The sequence below is a fragment of the Lepisosteus platostomus genome, chromosome 10 (genome assembly GCF_059453375.1).
Source record: "Lepisosteus platostomus isolate fLepPlt1 chromosome 10, fLepPlt1.hap1, whole genome shotgun sequence".
In the NCBI taxonomy this organism is placed as follows: domain Eukaryota; kingdom Metazoa; phylum Chordata; class Actinopteri; order Semionotiformes; family Lepisosteidae; genus Lepisosteus; species Lepisosteus platostomus.
In genome coordinates, this window is record NC_142620.1 from 49168615 (window position 1) to 49187151 (window position 18537).

The window sequence follows — 18537 nt, forward strand, 5'->3', positions numbered from 1 at the left end:
AACACAGACCACTCTTATGACTTCTGCATTCATGGAGTCAGGCAATGCAGTTTTGATGATGCCTGAAGTTACGATGGGAGTCAGATAAAAGAATAAAGGCACTCGAGATTTTCTATCTACAATCAAGATCTTATTGGCAGTCTTGTGCTGATGTTGGATTTCATTAACTGGATTTCCTTCTAATAATTTGCTGGGAGGAATCTTGGTAAGAAGACAAAAGTGCTTTAAAACTGGAAACAGAAGCTTGTTTTACTGATGAGTCAGGAAATTTAGAATACCTTGATATAGTCAGCCACCGGAAGTGCCCTCTAATATCTTTCACACTCAGCATGAGAAAAGCATAAAATACTGTACAACCAAACAACACGCAGGAAGTGTATTTTAGCTCTGTGGTAAAGTTAGCAATAATACTATACATGTGTCTTTCAGTTAATAGACTGGGGTAGTACCAGACAGCGCTGTTTTGCTGCACAAAGAATTGAAGTGCCGCAAAGCTTCATGAAAATAAAAAGCTTTGTTTAGCCCATTTTTGAATCGCTTCAATTTGGTTTTTATTTCTTTCAGATCCTGGTCATTTTTTGTGCAGCCCTTGGCAGCCCTGGTGGACAGAGAACACATTTTGGGACTTTTCGGGAGCCACAGCCCAGTAGTCTGAATGGGAAAGGCAGGATTCCGGAGAGGGCCTGGACGGGAGTGGGAGTGAAGATGGAAAACCTCGTGGAGTTTGGGAGTCGCTGTCCAACCGGCAGGAGGGAATGGGAGTGAGTATCAGGACCAAGCCGGAAAAGGGGTTTTTGACCACTTAAAATCTTAACTGGTCTTTTACAGCAGTGTCTTCTGCCTCATCTCGTTCGTTTGCTTCAGTAACAGTGACTGAATCTGCACCCAACAGGACATGATGGGATTTCTATTTGTCAGGGTTGTCTGAAAGGTTCCTTTCCTTTACATTGGAAAGTATTTCTACTAACTGTAAAAGTGGAAACACTTTTATCTCATATTGTTCAGTTTGTTGTCCGCTTTTGCTTTGTAAAATGGTGTAACATTGGGCTACACATATTCAGCAGGTAAACACTACAGTTCATGCTGTACAATAAACAGCAGAAATATGATGCAGGAAGTAATCTGAAGCATTGTGGTTAACTTATATCCTGGAGTTGGTAGGGCAATCATCTTGTGTTTCTTATTTTTGGAAATAGAATTTTTTGGCTCGTTGTGCAAATGAGGGAAGGACAAGGATTTTTCAAGGAAACGGCCTTTTGTTTTTACATTTGCACTGGTATATTGAAAAAATATGCTCTCTGTATTTGATACGAGACCATACATAACATGACACAACATGTCATAAATTAGATATTCTAGTGTGGGTTTAAAGTATATTAATGTACCTCATTGTCAGACATAAAAATCGGTCATAAAAAATAGTTCAAATGCTCGTAACTCACAATAACCTAATTCAAATCTAAAAGAGACACAGGTTGTCATATCTGGGAAGTCTTTTGGTGTTATTGGCTTCTTTAATTAAGAAATCCCTCCTAGTCTGCTTTTAACAAAAGAGAAAAGCAAGACAAGCTAAAGTAATAATAATAATTCTTTACATTTTTATAGCGCTTTTCATCCCAAAGTCATCCCAAAGCGCTTTACATGTAGGAGGGGACCCACTTCATTCACCACTGAAGTGCAGAACACACTTGTGCAGCAGCCATTATGTGCCAGCAGTCCCCATGCACAACAGATCAGGTGGAGAAGTGAGTAATTACTTCACCTATTGAATTAAGAGGGAATCTCTGGAAGGCCAGATTGTGCAAGCCCAGAATGTAATTTGGGCAGGACACTCAATGTAACACCCTTACTCTTATGAGCAATGCATGATATCTTTAATGACAAAGTAGTCAGAACCTTGAGTTAATGTCTCATCTAGAGGACAGCCTGTCATATAGCATTGTGTCTCCAGGTACCATACTTGGGCTAATTCTGTCTCAAGCCAACTCCAAACTTTGGAGTCCTAAGTGCTTGACTGTTTTTTGGCTTAGTTCTCGGGGAATCGTGCACATGTACTGTATGCAATATCAACATTTCATCAAATTGAATGAATTGCATGTGTGAAATCATTAAAATTAGAAGATGAACAATTCCGCTATTTGACATTTTCACACAATTTCTAGATGTGTTAGTCTGGTTTTCCATGTACTGCGCTAAATCTGCATGCTACTATAGACAGAACAACCTGTACTGTACAATAAAATGGAAATATCAATGTCAACGCCCTGGTTAACGGGTGTGGAAAATGGAAAGGATCCCCTGGCAGCCATTATTAGAAGCAACTAGGTCTGTCCGACATTTTATACATGACCCTCTAAGCACACTTTGCTTTCTTTGGCTTGATTAACACAGGGGCCTGTCTTAGCCAAAGAAGGATCAGAGCTATGGTTGAACCTTGTGGTCTAGAGATGAGTGGTTCAAGCTTGGGTTATGTCACTAACTAACTGTGACTGGTATTCCCTAAGCATGTGAATGGTAAAGCAATTCCAAATTTATGTAACATTACTTTTGACAGCATTTATTATGACACCTGTAGACATAATAATCTTACAACGTTTTACAAACGATTAGGCCATTGGGCGCATTTAACTCATTTGGTTACTAGTAGCTAAGTGATCTGTGGATTGCCAACCATTTTTTAAAGAAGCCAAGGTTTCACCATCAACATCGTATCTGGGGAGCTTGTTTCAGATCTCCACAACCATTTTTGTAAAAAATCTTTCCTGTTCTCAGTATTAAATGCATTTCTATGTAGTTTGCACTTGTAATCCTCTAGTTCCTGTTTGATGATTCGGAAGAAGTTCATTTGGTTGGCTTTGTCAACCTTTGCCACTGTTGAATTCATAGCGGGATATTTATTTTACAACACCAATGTTCATATTGTAGTCTTAATGAGCACTGCATTGCCTAAGGTTAACAGTGTATGTATGGGTCTTTAATCTTTGAAAAATATGTATTGCCCCCAAGGGAATACTTATCTCTGCACAAAGCAGCTGGGAGGAAATATTCAGAGTGAAACAGCTTTGTGTTGACATCTGCTCAGCATCTATCTGCTCATAACATTACCCATTGTGAAAAGAAGTTAAATAATAATTTATTACATTAGACATTCACATATTGAATAATCATTATAGTTATAAAGTGCTTTTTCTTAAGTTCAAGACAATTTACAAACACAAATAATACAGACAAAACAGATTTACTTGAAAAACAAAGCCAGAAGATAAAATTAATCTGAAACAGACACAGTGAAAAGGTGTGTTTTCATACCAGATGTGGACAAAGCCTTGTTTTTGCTGGTATCATTGGAGTAATGATATATTTCAATAGTTTATACTATTAAAATTATTAAGTATAAGTAGTAGGGGGATGTATGATTTGACAATCAGAGGATAACCATTTACAGCCTTGCAAGTAATGAGTAAAGTCTGTAAACAACCTCATATTTCCCAGGGAGCCAGTACAGTCGGTTATGTGCTGAGACAAAAATGTTTTATTTTATATCCATCCAGGCTGTGTATACTGGAGATTAATTAAGTTTCTAGCAGTAATACACGACAGCAGTGCATTCATGATTAAATCAATATCTGAATTAATTTTTGGCATCAATTATATACAAAAACGTCCTTAACTGGGCAACATTGCATAAATGAAAAATGACACCCTGTGGATATTTTTGACAAGAGCTTTCAAAGACGGCACTTAGTAAAAAAAACATTTAATGTAAAGCAGTCATGTTGACACCATCAAAAGCCACACTACATTACTAGTCTTATGTGGTAATGTCATCTACTTAAAGGAGATATTGTTGTGTTTTTCCAGAACCAGCAGTTGTGTGGATGATCTGATGGATGAAGATGAGAAGGACAGGGCAAAAAGGTATTTGTAATTTTTAGGTTTCTAAAAATCACTACAGTTTATCAACATTAAAATAAAGTGTTCTTTTTTTTATTAAATTACCAATTTTTATTTTGTATGTGGTAATTTTGTTTGTGCTCAAAGAAAACCCTAACCTTCAAAAGCTGATAAATGCATCTCTAAAGCAAATTAATACAAAGTCGAAAAAAAGCATTTGTTGCTGAATATAATGAGCACTGTTTCTACAAGAGAAAATTTAATTGTTACACCACACAGTGTTTTGAGAATCATTTTGTAAGCATCTAGTGCATGTCTTAGGTTTCATATGGTTGTATTACTCTTCTCTATATGTAATATTAGGAGCAGACAAAATGCCTGAAAAGAACAGATCATGTCAAACAAATTAAAGTTCACAATTCTGCCAGTTTACAGTATGAGACTGAGATTGTTAATTTGCTCTAGAATATTATAACTAATATTCTACTTTTAGAGTTAATTTATAAAGATGGTCCAATTGGTTCCAGTGCAGTTTTACAGTTTACTAGCATAAGTTTAAAATTCTCTGTTTTTTTATGTTTTTCCTTATTCTTTTAAGGAAAACAAAAACTAAGCTTTGTTTTTACATGAAGACAGCAATTGTGATGTTTGATGTTTTTTTCAGGGGATTGTTACAGCAACTTACAGTTCACTAAAGCTTTGAAGCTTTAGACTAGAGAGTAGTCATATTTATTTTAATTTGCACCTAAGGAACCTCAGGGTGATTAATAATTGCCCAGGTGTTTTGTGTTTACCCTATTAAATTACTTTTACACATTGTGAACAGCAGGGAAATTTAATTTTAAAGAATGTGAAAGAAATAATTCCTTAAATGTAGATGAAACTTAAAAGTTCAGAGATGTCTTCTTGAAGCTAAACTATCTGGAGCAAGACCTACTGTACTTCTACCTTGGAAATTAACAAAATTCTAGTAATGATACATAATTACAATGATAATTATACAAGCAGGTCACTGATTTAAAAATTGAAATATATCTACAATTGTTCATTTTCATTCAATGAGAGAAGCAAATTTTCATAATAGGGCCTAATGGCCACATTTTTATCAAAGATGTATCTGAGGGACATTAAGTCCAGTTGCGTAAGAGTACTATGCTAATCAGTGCTGTTATTCTAATTACTTCCTTTTGTCTCCCTTTCAAAAGGGCATCACGTAACAAATCGGAGAAGAAACGAAGAGACCAGTTCAATGTCCTCATTAAGGAGCTCTGTACTATGTTACAGGGACAAGGTCATCCCAGGAAAATGGACAAGTCAACCATATTGCAAAGAACAATTGACTTTCTACAGAAACAGAAAGGTATCCTATGGTAAAAATTTGGGGTTTGCTGTAAAATAAGGGTGAGGTTAAGATGTATAACATGTAGTCCAGTTTAGTAGGAGTGAGTACCATCTGGCACTCGAAGAATCCATTCCCCAAAAAATCTGAAACAAGGGACCTCTTTGCATAACTTGCAGCTTTAATTTCTGTTTCGTTATTATATTCTTGAATATTATTCTATTCAATATCTAATAATGCACCGAGGGGTTAAATAGAAACTACCAAATTGTGCAATAGAAATTGTTTCCAAATTTCTGTTGTTATTCCAGATTTGACTGTGTCTGCCTTCTGCTGTTTCCCAAGATGGGTTTTACTCCCTTTGCCTGGTTTCAGCATGATCCTTAGGGAGAGTAACGGGAAAACCATTTTTGCCTCGTTTTATTAAACTGAAAAAAATGTTGAGAGGCTCGTGTCACATCTGAGCTGGTGGGGAAACCAGTATTTCCTGTCTGAGGCAAAACCTTCCCTCCTAGATTACAGATGGTTTTAACACAGGAAAATGTCTACCATGTGAGGTTTGTGAAACCTTCTGTTTTATTTCAGAAATCACAGCACAGACAGAGTCATGTGAGATCCGGCAAGATTGGAAACCTTCGTTTCTTAGTAATGAAGAGTTTACTCAGTTAATGCTGGAGGTAAGACTGCCAGTCTCCCTCATCTAAAATGAACACAATTGGTAAAGGAATCTTTACTCTTTACTGTACTGTATGTCAGAAGATCAGTAGTTCAGAAATGCTTGGTTCACTATTCTTAAAATATTCAAAAAGTCAGTAGAAGATGTTTTGGATTATTCTGCGCCTTAGACATCCAAAGAGATACAGTGCATAAACTCTTAATTCTAATATGGGAGAAACTGTGTTCTGTATTGATATGTTTCTTTAGCATTCTTATTTTAAATATGAGAACTCACCTTTTATAAAGTTATCTGTTATTTTTAGTTTTACCGTATTAATTGTGTTCTTGGTCCAGTCAGAAAACGAACAATTTTTATGTTCAGTATGATGACTTTCAAGTTATCATTGGTCTTTTTTAACAACTATATTTAATGGTTTTAATTCTAGATGTACCACTACCTCAAATCACTTTATTTGAGAAAGTAAGGAGTGAGATGTACTGTAGCTCTTCATAAATTGTCATTGAACAAAAGCAAAATGTTTATTATACTGAAATCTTGAATTTTCTGGATGTACAGTACTTATTTTGTAGGATCCTCAGTGTATCCTATCATTTTTTAGTAAGTGAAGAAAAAGTGTATTAATTCTAAAGTGTTCGGCACTGCTGGGCAGTTAATTTGTCTGGCATAAAAAGCATGAAATATTGAAAAAAAAGCATGTGTTAAAATCTAATATTTTTTACTGAACTGTATTGAAGTCCATTATTCACTTAAAATGATGCAATTGACAGATTAGTAATAAGTAATCAGTCACGATACAACATCTCCGGAACCTGCTTAAGACACCATTGAAAGAAACAGAGTTTAACTTTATGGCCTTTTCTTTTCTAGGCTTTAGATGGTTTTCTTATAGCACTTACAACTGATGGAAACATAATATATGTGTCGGATAGTGTTTCATCACTTATTGGTCATTTACCGGTAAGTCAGACATTGCTTGCTATCTAAGCAAAATATATTTGATGCCTTGATTGAAACTGATCAGTATAGAAGGTCTCAGCTCGCATGTTTATAGTATTTACATGTCTACAATACATCGGTCTCTGCAAATGCAGTTCTGAGGACATTTTGGCTATTCTTTAAGGGTAGAAAATAGCCCTTGATATGGTGCAGGTGAAATAATTAGATACATATGAAAATACAGTATAATAGCAAGTGTAGTATGAACTTAATAAAAAGGTCTGGTTATTTCTTAGTTATTATTAGTTACTTATTTACCATTGCCACTGTGCTGTACATTATTGTGTGTTAGACGTTTAGAGAAATTCATTTATAATACTACACTTTTGTGTTCACTTTATTCCAGTTTCCATATGCTGCAAACCTGCGTGAAAATGTCACCAAATTGTACAAATGCATAAAAAAGCATGAAAACTCTCAAGCAAAAGAACTCCAATAGATGGCATAAATGTACAAAATGTATACTGTATAGGATGCAACCTTGTTCTCTAGAGCAGACAGCTTGTTTTATAACAAAATTATGAAAAATGACCATGTTCTTTTGTATCAGTCAGATATGGTGGACCAAAATATCTTAAACTTTCTCCCTGAGAGAGAACATGGGGAGGTCTACAAGCTTCTATCATCACACATGTTGATGACAGACCCCATTGCTGCAGATTTCCTGGAAAGTGAGTGCCTAGTGGAGCTTTATATATTGTTCCAAGTGAATAGCTTTATGTTCATTTAGTGTTTGTTTTTTTCAGTCAAAACTAAGAGTTCTTGATTATCAGTTTGCTGGATTGTTTCCTATTGTAGTGCCCTTGTCAAAGCAAAAATGTAGGCCAATGTACTCTGCTGTCTTTTTTTTCCCTTTTCACTATTTTAAAGAAAAGCTCGACTGATTAGGCTTTAAAAAACAGGTTATTTCAAATGAATGCTGCAATAGTGATCTGTTTATCTAATAGTGATATTCCCGCATATTTCAGGTTGCTAATGATTTTCAATGTTGGTTAATGGATGTTGTTTTATATGTTTTACATACCTTTACAAAAACAGGAGAAATTTACTTTACCCCAGCCATCAGGTCTTGAACTTTTTCAGTAGACCAGTGGTTCTCAAACGTTTTGGACCAAGTACCACCCCTGATCAAACCAAAGCATCCAAGTACCACCTACAAGTCATCTTCTCATAGGAACCCCAGAAATTCTCAGTGACCAACATGCGTGCGCGTGTGTGCACACTCACTCACACACATATAATAAATATTATAATAATAAACTTTATTTGATATAGCGCCTTTAAAGGTGGCTTCTCAAAGCACTTTACAGAAAAAAACAGGAACAACAACAAATACAAATAAACAAAAAAGCACCATTTCAGTGAGAGGGGTGAGCCTGTTTAGTCGAGCAAAGCAGATGTGAGTATGTTTTCGAGCCTTGATACAATTCACAACAGAGTTTAACAGATTTTAAATCGTCAGGCATTTTCTTGACGGCAAAGGTCTCGCGGTGGATGTTGCAATGCATCCATTCATTTCTGGAGCAACCTCTCTAATTCGTGCAACTACACCGCTGTGTCGGCTTGTTATCGCTCTAGCACCATCTGTACAAACTCCGACGCATTTTATCCAGTCGATGCCATAAATTCATTCAGAAGCTGAAATATGTGCTTTCCTGTAGTTCCTGTTGGTAGCGGTTTACAGAACAGAAAGTCCTCATGGGACATGCCCTGAAACTCGTATCTAATGTAAACGAGCGAATTGGCCGAATCAACTACATTTATAGACTCATCTAATTGCAGTGAAAAGCATCTGCTCATCTTAACGCTCTCTACCAGCTACTTTTGATAAGATCCGCCATTTCAATAATTCTATGAGTGGCTGTGTCTTTCAGAGGGGGCAGCAGGTCGAGCTGTTTAGCAGCTTTTTCTCCACACGTAATACATGTCAGCTCTTTTGCCAACGGTAAATAAGGTTCTTCATAAATAGTGTAGGGCTTTCCTGCTTTAGCAATCCGCAAGCTTGCATTTTTCCCCGTTTCCGTTTCAGGAGTCTGTCTCGGAAGTTAAAAGAAGTTTTTATTTCATGCGCATGGGAGCGAAACCCGTCCCGATTTTTCAGTGCACACAACGAAGTTCCAGGGTCATATGGCGTACCAGCTGGCGACACTCCACGTACCACTCCTGGTACGCGTACCACAGTTTGAGAACCACTGCAGTAGACAATAAGATACAGGTGTGTCAGAGTTAAAACAAATAGACAGTGGAAACAAAACAAAGACTTAGAAATAAAATCAAAAAAGCCAGGGCTCCTAAAAACCTTTCTTGCTACAGAGTTGAGAATATAGTATGTGGTCGCTTCTCTTTCAAAAGACTTAGATGCCTCCTTACATTCTGGGGCTGAGGCTGAAGTAAATGAAATGGATGCACACCCAAAACATCTTTCACGTTTTCAGATAACTACTGCAAGTATTTGGGCTATAATGTCTATTCCTTGTTTTGCCTTAATACATTATAAGATAAACTGTGCCAATAGTGATATGTTTGTAAAAGTTTTAGTTGATTCTGTGGAGGAAATTAGGAAAAAAAGATATAAACTAAAACACATTGGTCTTAAAATAAGATCCTGCTGCATCAGAACAAATAAGGGGCATAACACACTACAGGTAACTCTAAATCCATTGTTGCAGTAAATGGAAAATAATAAAGTACTCTATAGTGCTTTAAATGCTGAGAATCACTGCACCCCTTTTCCTGAAGCGTAGAAAGATTTCTTTTTTATTTATTGGAATGCTGTTATGAAAAAGGCTGGGATGACCTTTAGTACTTTTGATGTTTGCTGTAGCATTTCTTTCTGAAAGTAGCATTTGTGAATTATACATCAAACCGAGCGACGCAGCAATACACTGATGTACCGTTATAGTCTCACGCAAGCGGTGATTATGTGCAGGAGCCAAAGAAATGGATCTTTAAGGAAAATAGGTAAACCAAGTTGCATTTGGTTGCTTCCCCTTTGTTTTATTATAAATGATGAAGCTGAACTTTTCGTTCAAGACTAATAAACCAAATATTTTTTTGTTCACTTTAAATAACTCTTATTTGCAGTTAATCATGAGCTAAATATTATACTGAACTGAGTTCTTGTTCTCGATTTATAAATAGATTTTTGCTGCAAGGAAGGTGCATCCTTCGTAGCTGATGTCGTCCACATTAACTCCTCTGTGTGTCTTGTTAACAGCTGTACTGGGGGGTAATTAATTACCTATTACAAGCATTACCTATGATTAATTAGCATTTGTATTCTTGCTTAGAAAATTCAGTGACCTGTTGGCGTAAAAATAAGAAATACATTTTCCAGACCTCTGTAAGCCCACTTTATTTATTAACCAAATAGACTTATATCCAGTGACTTGTGTTTTTGAAAAAAAAAACTTAAGAAAGGTCAGGTAAAAGAAACTACATTTGAGTTTTAACTGAAGAAGGTATCCATTTCTGAAAAAAATATTATTTTTTACATTGTGCAAATGAAGAATACAATTATATTTCCATTGTGTTAAACAGTGACAGACAGTAACCTAATGAACATTCTGTAAGGATGCAGTGATTAACAACTAAGGCTATTTATAAGGTCTGTTTGTGTAGTTAGTACTTGAGCTAATTATAGCAACTTCACTGTTGTTTCTGGTTTTAATCACTGCTGTGTTTCTCGCCATAATCCACACCAGTATCTGGGACTGTACACTGTGACCTTAATCCTTCTATGTAACTGGATGCCCCTGAAAATGAGTCAAGTGTTTAGAAGCTCCCTACTTGGGTGCATAGTTAAGTGTTCAAGATCAAAAGCAGAACATTAACAGCAATTTCAGTATTATTAACAACAAAAAAATAATTCACAACAGGTGTGTTTTAATTTTCTTCCCAACCTCCCTCTCAGATACAAACCCTAACACTTTTCTTCCCAGTATACCATTGTTATTGTTGGCAATTGTTATCGTAAATGTTGCAAGGTTTTCATCTAGGTCCATGTTTTAATGGTGTACTCTAGGCTCTTTAGATACTAAATGCTTTCCCTAATGTAGTCTTGAAGTACAGGGACAATAGATTCAGACAGGAAAGTGATAAGGAAACAGTGGGGAACGAACATTTTATTGAAGCGCTATTCATACCCCCGTGATGTGTTTCTCACTCACAAAACCCAGGGAGTGCTTTCCTGCATCTATTTGATTTTCAGTGGTCCAGATTTTCAGTGATGTCCTGGTAGCCTGGACCCTTTCATCAGTGTTCCATCTCTTAGTTTGAACACATATTCAAAACATTATTTTCAACACATTATTTTCAAAAATAATTCTGTTTCTTTCTTTTCATCTTTATTTGCCAAGCACATTTCATGTACAGATCCCACCATTCAGAATGCACGGCGGGCAATGCAGCAATTTGCGGTGCACATGCCTCAGAGTAACGTTCTGCACAGCAGTTTTAAATATTCTGTTGTCGGATGCACTATTTTGTAAAACCACCAGGTGGAGCAGTGAACGCTAAATGTGGCGTGTAGAAGCATTTGGGATGCCGCCAGAAAACGTTTGGTTTTTAAATCCCGGTTAATGCTGAGCACCTTGAGATAGTCTTTGTCCAATTGTAGAATGTAAGTTGAGTTGTATACTGTTTAGACTTTTATTATTTTTAAACTGCATATTTCAGAATGTTAAATATTTAATTAAAAAAGGAAACAGGACTATTTTACAAAAACATATTTACTCAGTTGGACACTATGCCTCAAGGACTAATTCATAGTATAGTCAAAACAAAACACTTGCTGGGTCTTGTCTCCTGATGTTCCACACACACGAATCACATGAAGTCGTATCCACAGATATACCGAAGCAGTAGCATATACACCAATGAACTGCAATGTGATTGTATACCGTATACATATACTGTATATACAGTATGATGCCATATGGTTTTAAAGCCACAACAGTACAATATGCGTGAAATATATTTTTCAAACTAAAAATTGTTAAATTCTTTCCTGATTACTCATTGCTGAAATTTGCATTAAGACAAAATATATATTTTCTCAATACAGATGTAAACCTGAATGAGGCACATTGCGTTCACAACAAGCTATAATGATAAACTCTTTTTTATAGATCAGGCCATGTGAAAGAAACAAAGCAATAGTGTTTTTATTATGTATTCTTAAAACAAATCAACAACATTATAAAACATTATATCTTTTTATGAAGATATGCTTCTGTTGTTTTTATTTTCATTTATCAACATTTCCATATTATTGTAAAATTCCACATGAATATTCTTTATTAAGTGGATTTAAAACATGCACAGTAGAGAAACAGATTAAATGAAGCAATCGTTTCACTAACATCTAACCCACCACAAGTGCCACCTATTGATTGTCTTTACCCAGTAAGTTACATAACGCAACACGCCACATTATACTGTAGGTAACGCAATTGGAAGAAATATAGCGCATTCTGAGTGCCTGCATCTGGACTGTACAAGGAATTTGTGGTGTACTTGCTGCAAAAATATTGTATGTATATATACTGATGGAAAAAAGAAATGCAACATTTTCTGGAATGAGAATACTATAGTTATAGCCTATGTACTTTCACAAAAGGTTGTGAATTTGTTTTAAGCCCTCTGACCAGCAATACAAGCTTGTGCAGTGAGGCATTGCAACTTGCCAATCACACAAAAGCTCGTTAGGTGCACTTTTACCAAACAAGGTCCAGGTGGAACAATGCCTGATCAGGTCACCTTTTGCTTTATTTAATTCTTATGAATTGTTCTTGGAAGTGCCTTTGCAACTACAGTATACATTTAAAAATGATTCAGATGACATTTATAAACTACACTTCAAAGGAAATTTGTATAAGCCTCTCTAAAAAGTAAAGTAACCTGTTGCTGTGAAACTATGAAGAAAAATTTAGGAATGAGGTATACTGTATGGTGTACATGGTGTTTTTATTTAAGCCACTTGGTTTCTAATATGAAGTTTAACTTTAGTTACACTTTGCTAGAGTGTGTAACTTGTTTTTTACTTCTTTTAACTTGTGTAACTTTTTTTTGCAATTTTTAGTTTGCCTTATACTGTAAACTGTGGTCTGATTGTTTGAGGCCTACTTTACAAAGTGAAAACCTCTTTCTTTTCCTGTGATGCATTTCAGGATGCAGATCATTTGCATGCTTGTTCTTGCTTGTGCGTTATTATTCATATACTTATGTGTTCTTTTTTTTTTCAGATGAGACACATATTGAGTTTTGCTGTCATCTAGCTAGAGGAAACATAGATCCAAAGGAGCCCCCTACATATGAATATGTGAAATTTGTAGGAGACTTTAAGTTTCATAACTATGGTAGGTGTCAAGTAAAATCCTTCAAGGCATAAAACGGTGGTTTAATCATTTTAAAAAAATACACGAAGTAACAGTGTCAAGTTTTGATACTTTAGTCATGTCAGTTGAAATCAAGTTGCATAACTTGTATTGATGCACTCCAATAAATATCTCAGACAGACTTTATGGATTATGGAATAAAGTTGCTGCACAGCAAATAATTATACGTTATAATGAAGTGATCAATTAGTGTTTTAACCCACATTACATTTTTGCAGGTATTCTGAACTTTTATGCTTATCTGAATTTCACAAACATTTGTGAACTACTCATATGGTGGTAGAGAAGGGACAATATCAATCAAATCTATCTCTTTGGGTATTAGAGTAATATGTAATGGCCTATTCTATGTGTAAAGGGGTGATTTTTGTATCTACATTTAATAGTATCAATATTTTCTGTTGCTTAGTGCCTACGTCCTCATGTAACAGCTTTGAATTAGCATTGCCAAGACCAATGCAGTCCTCACCAGAAGAACAAGTCTGCCTTGTAGCTACTGTCCGGCTTGCAACACCACAGTTTTTGAAGGTAAGACAAGAACATCATCTTTGCTGTTAAAATTGTTCCAGATTCTTATTTTTTTCTTTTACAATCCATATACTGGATAGCGTTTCACATCTTAGGCTACATATCTTAAGAAACTTTGACATTTGTCTAGTTCTGCATAGTGCTATTTGTCCCTGACCATCTCACTGATTATTACAGCTAAATACTTATGAGTACATTACACCAAAGTTCAGTAAGTGCTTTTTATAATGTGAGAATTGTCATATCTGTCATATCACATTGTCATATCAAGAGTTCCAGACTCTGTACTATTGTCATTTAAATACACATTTTTATTTCCTTATTGAATGGGTATGTTTTATCATTGTAGTGAAAGATCAGAAAGTGTTTTGTCAATTTCAGGATAAACCAGATTGCACTTGTCAACTTGCCAAAAGTATTACAATTAACTTTTTGTGTGATTGTTTCTTATTCTCTTAAGTCAATGTCTACAGTTTGTCCACATCTCTAAACTATCTTTTATGATTTGACAGGATCTGTGTAATGTAGAGGATCCTTGTGATGAATTCACATCTCGGCATAGTCTAGAATGGAAATTCCTGTTTTTAGACCATAGGTGAGATTTTTTTTTGTTTTTCAGATGTTGGTTTTCTGTTGTAAAACATATAGCACTTCAGAGTGCCCTTGTCAAGATCTGAATCACTGCTGTATTTCTTTAATTTATGGTTCTGTTAATTTCGGCTATTCTAATTACAGTATAATCAGTTTAAGAACTAAGTACACAGGGAGGTAGTGCTCTTGTTTTCCTAGATAATCCTTCAAGACCTTGATGGAAATTTATTTAGGAAATGTTGGGCTTTGAACAAAAAATTGTAATAAGACAAATAATCAGAAGTTCAAGGAGACAAACACACCCATTCAGTTTGCTCTTGTCCTGTTTCCAGTGGTTATTGATATTCTCTTTATTTCCTGTGTCTTTCCGACTATCATTTTAGTTAGGTCATGCAGTGTCTTACGGGAGTTTTCGCTGTACAACTCTAATAGAATATTACTTATTCTTTTTGATTGGTTTTCATTTATATTTTTACTTCCTCTCTTGGCAGTGCTAAAAAGGTTCTAGAACGTTCTGAGATAAACACCTTTTGCACAAAACATTGTTTATCTCAAGGATTTAATAGACTGTTTCGTCTTTATAGGGTACTTAATCATTTTCACATGTAGTTTTCAGAAATGAATACCATGTGTGATCTACAGTTATTGCAGTAAAAGGATGATAGCAATAGGTGTGTGTGTGAAATAAGGAAGGTTCACTAAAACAAAATGTTGAAAAGATCATGAGATATTTGGTCTTCATATCTATCTCTGAAATTTGCTTTCTGCACAGTGTCTGGTGTTGTTAAAGTTACTTGAATAATGACGAGATTCTGGACTGTTAATATTCTGAATCAAAAAAAGTAATGGAAATAATGTTTTATATATATTTTTTTTGTTTTGCCATCTGTCTATCCTATTTGTTTATATCGATTCTTATCATATGAGATATTTAAAAAATCTATCACAAAAGAGGCCCTAGATGTCAAAAGTTGTGAAAAATGCTTGTCACCTCACGACTTTCCCACACTTCTGATGGAAAAAAGTCAAGAAGAGCATGACAAATCTCCTCCTCACAGACAGATCTATTAAGAATTGCCCATCAGTTAACTGGTAAATGAAATCGTGCAGTTTTGCTAAAGCTCTCTTGAATCCTTAAAAAAAATCCAAACAAGGTGTTGGAATTTAATGTGACCTATGCAGTCACCACAGTAAAGGTGCTGCAGCTAGCTTTTGTGAGATGCCCTCGTGTATCTGTCAGCACATTCATTCTTATCTGGTCTAGCTCCTTAGGTAACCTCTGTGTAAATTGTTTCCTGGCAAAAAAAACAGGATATGCTTCTCTTTTCAAATTAGTCATTTCCACACCACTCCTCTCATCGATGTGTGCAATCTAATTTGTCAGCCTTATGCAGGGGTGTATTCTTGCAGTAAAATACAATATTTTAATAAAATGGGGGTGGATTAGCAATACAAATCAGTATGTAGAGTACTTACAAATTTAAACATTTCTTAATTTATCTGAATAGCTTTGTTGGAGTCCCATTCATTATAATAATATTAGAGAATCACTCTGTACAACATGCAATGAAGGAATCAAAAGGAATGAAGGAAAAACAGCATGTTGTGTCTGTGGCACGTCTATTAATAGACCTGTGAATCTCACTTTAGATCTTAACCCTCCTATTCTATTGTCCTTTTTTCCATTCCAGATTACCTTTGTAAACTACTGTGTATTTAATCTCTTTTAAACTCATCTGATTTAGCAAATTATACTTTCAACTGTTTTTTAACATGTTGTTAAGGCTTATAATAAAATGTGTTTAAAATCTACTGAATGTTTACCTCCAACTGGCTCCTGTCCCTTTCAAATTATTTACCTGCTATGAAATCACAAAGCCATACAGCATGTTGTGGTCAAAGTAAAATTTGTGGTAAATAAGCTTAATTGAGAGAAAATTTAATAGTAAGTAGGCTGATTTTTTTCCCCAAAATTTTTCTGAAAGAATCAAGACCTTGAATTTGTGAAAAATATTTTTGGGAATTTGTGTGTTGTAAACAGAAGGAGCTGACCTATTTTTTCCCAGGCTTTTTACCCTGTTTTGTCTTTTAGCATGCGACATCTTGAGTCCTGCGTTTCTAAAGAGCTTTATTTTTTTCTCTTTAGAGCTTCACCCATAATAGGCTACTTACCCTTCGAGGTGCTAGGAACTTCTGGCTATGATTATTATCATGCTGACGATCTGGAGCTTATAGCACGGTGTCATAAGCAATGTGAGTCAATGGATCTACTGCCTCAGGGTCACATGACTGCTGTTTACTTGATCCAGGGGCAAGTTTGAAGTATGGATCATTTAAATCGTTTGTTTTTCACAGATATGCACCCAGCGCATGCATTTAACACTTTTGACAGGAAAAGCACAATGCAAAAATGACAATCCTTTGAATAAAATAACCAATCTTTTTGAACAAGAAGATGAAGGTCAAGCAACAGGCTCTTTGACTTTAGAGAGGTCCGTTTTAAATTAATTTACAGTAATTGATAATAGATTGTGATAAAAAGTTCAATCCAGTCTTACAAAAAATAGCATTATAGTTGAAATTGAATCAGTAGAACAGACAAGGTATCATTATAATGTATTATATTTCTAGGGTTTATTTCCCTGTATCTCTGAAACCGTTTTTTATATTTTTCAGTAATGCAATTTGGGAAGGGAAAATCCTGCTACTACCGATTTCTGACCAAAGGACAGCAATGGATTTGGCTTCAGACACATTATTACATTACTTATCACCAGTGGAACTCCAAGCCAGAGTTCATTGTGTGCACGCATACTGTTGTCAGGTAGACTTTAATGAACTTCACTGATGTACCTCAGAGGCCTAGATATACAGCCAAACGCTTGTTTGTCTGCATTATGTTTAATTTCAAGTTTTGATTGCATTCAAAAGGGCATAGAGAATCCTAAAAGATCTGATGACACAAAGTGTTATTGGGAAATAATATATCCTTTCATCATTGTGACACATCTGATATTATGCCTTGCAGCAAGAGATGAATATAGCATAGTCTTCTGATTTGGTAGATTCTTTTTATCTCTTAATAAATTTATGAGTGCATTTGTTGTAGAAATAATTGAGTGTTTTAAAATTAACACATTTTATGCCCACAGCACAGAGAGATTAATTGAATGTTTCTTATCTTGTTTATTCATTTTCAACATCTTATACACTATTTTGCACCAATATTCTGGATTGTGCATGTTTTATGTGCCGTGAAATAAATCTGTCCATCACCCTCAAAACCGTGGTGCATTTTAGTGCACCTGAAACTGTAAATATCATACTGCAAATTAATTATTTGGAAATTACGTATAAGACATTTTTATGTAGTGTATTTCAGTTTTTGTTCCAATGTGCAGTACACAGTTAACCCTTGGTTTAATGAACTAATAGGAGGGAAGGGGTTTCTGTTATTGTTGAATGTCTATTAAATCAAGAATGACATTTTTCAGTCCATCAACACACTATTTTATAAGTATATATTCTACTTATATTTTCTGGGTGTCCTGGCCAAATTTCCCCCTCACCTTTATCAATCATGGCCTGCTAATATTTATTTTTATTGTGTTTTGTTATTTGTACATTTCATCATTAATCTGAGGCAAGTCTGATATTTTTGATTTTACAACCAAAAGTCCCTCTTTTTTTTGCCTGCAAAAGGAAAATCCATTAAACCAAGGGTTTAATGTAGTCTCAATTTTATGTGCCTCAAATAGTTCTGTGTTTTTTTTAGTTTGACGCTTGTTTCCTTTTTTCTTTTAGTGAAATAACTGTACAGTAGCATTGTGCCAGACCAAAATTAAGAAAAAAAAAGTTCTTAAAAACCTTTTTGAGATCTTTCATTTTAAGAAAGTCCATGATGGCAAATATACCTTTGGGTACTGAAAATAATGTAATAGCCCTCCAAATTTTCATTCAGTCTTCCTTGTTTGTGGCTTGTGTTTGGAAATCCTGTTTCTTGTTTGAAAAACAAAAGCACTAGGAATAAAAACAGACTTTAACAGAAAAGTTATCTGAGTTGATATGGAAGCCTGTTGATTGATGTTGTTTTTAATCTAGATTACGTTACC

The 18537-nt window shown here is 35.2% G+C and overlaps 1 protein-coding gene across 3 annotated transcripts in view; it reads left to right on the top strand.

The window, feature by feature from the left end:
• The window catches only part of npas2 (neuronal PAS domain protein 2), a 91377-nt gene that overhangs the window by 56322 nt on the left and 16518 nt on the right, over positions 1-18537 (top strand). For all 3 annotated transcript variants that reach the window (XM_088596834.1, XM_088596835.1, XM_088596833.1), the window contains exons 2-12: positions 565-761; positions 3862-3918; positions 5100-5254; positions 5819-5910; positions 6780-6869; positions 7459-7579; positions 13154-13267; positions 13716-13834; positions 14347-14429; positions 16572-16678; positions 17102-17249. In XM_088596834.1, the coding sequence (XP_088452960.1) occupies positions 706-761; positions 3862-3918; positions 5100-5254; positions 5819-5910; positions 6780-6869; positions 7459-7579; positions 13154-13267; positions 13716-13834; positions 14347-14429; positions 16572-16678; positions 17102-17249 (1142 nt within the window). In that variant the 5' untranslated portion in view covers positions 565-705. The remainder of the gene's footprint in view (positions 1-564; positions 762-3861; positions 3919-5099; positions 5255-5818; positions 5911-6779; positions 6870-7458; positions 7580-13153; positions 13268-13715; positions 13835-14346; positions 14430-16571; positions 16679-17101; positions 17250-18537) is intronic.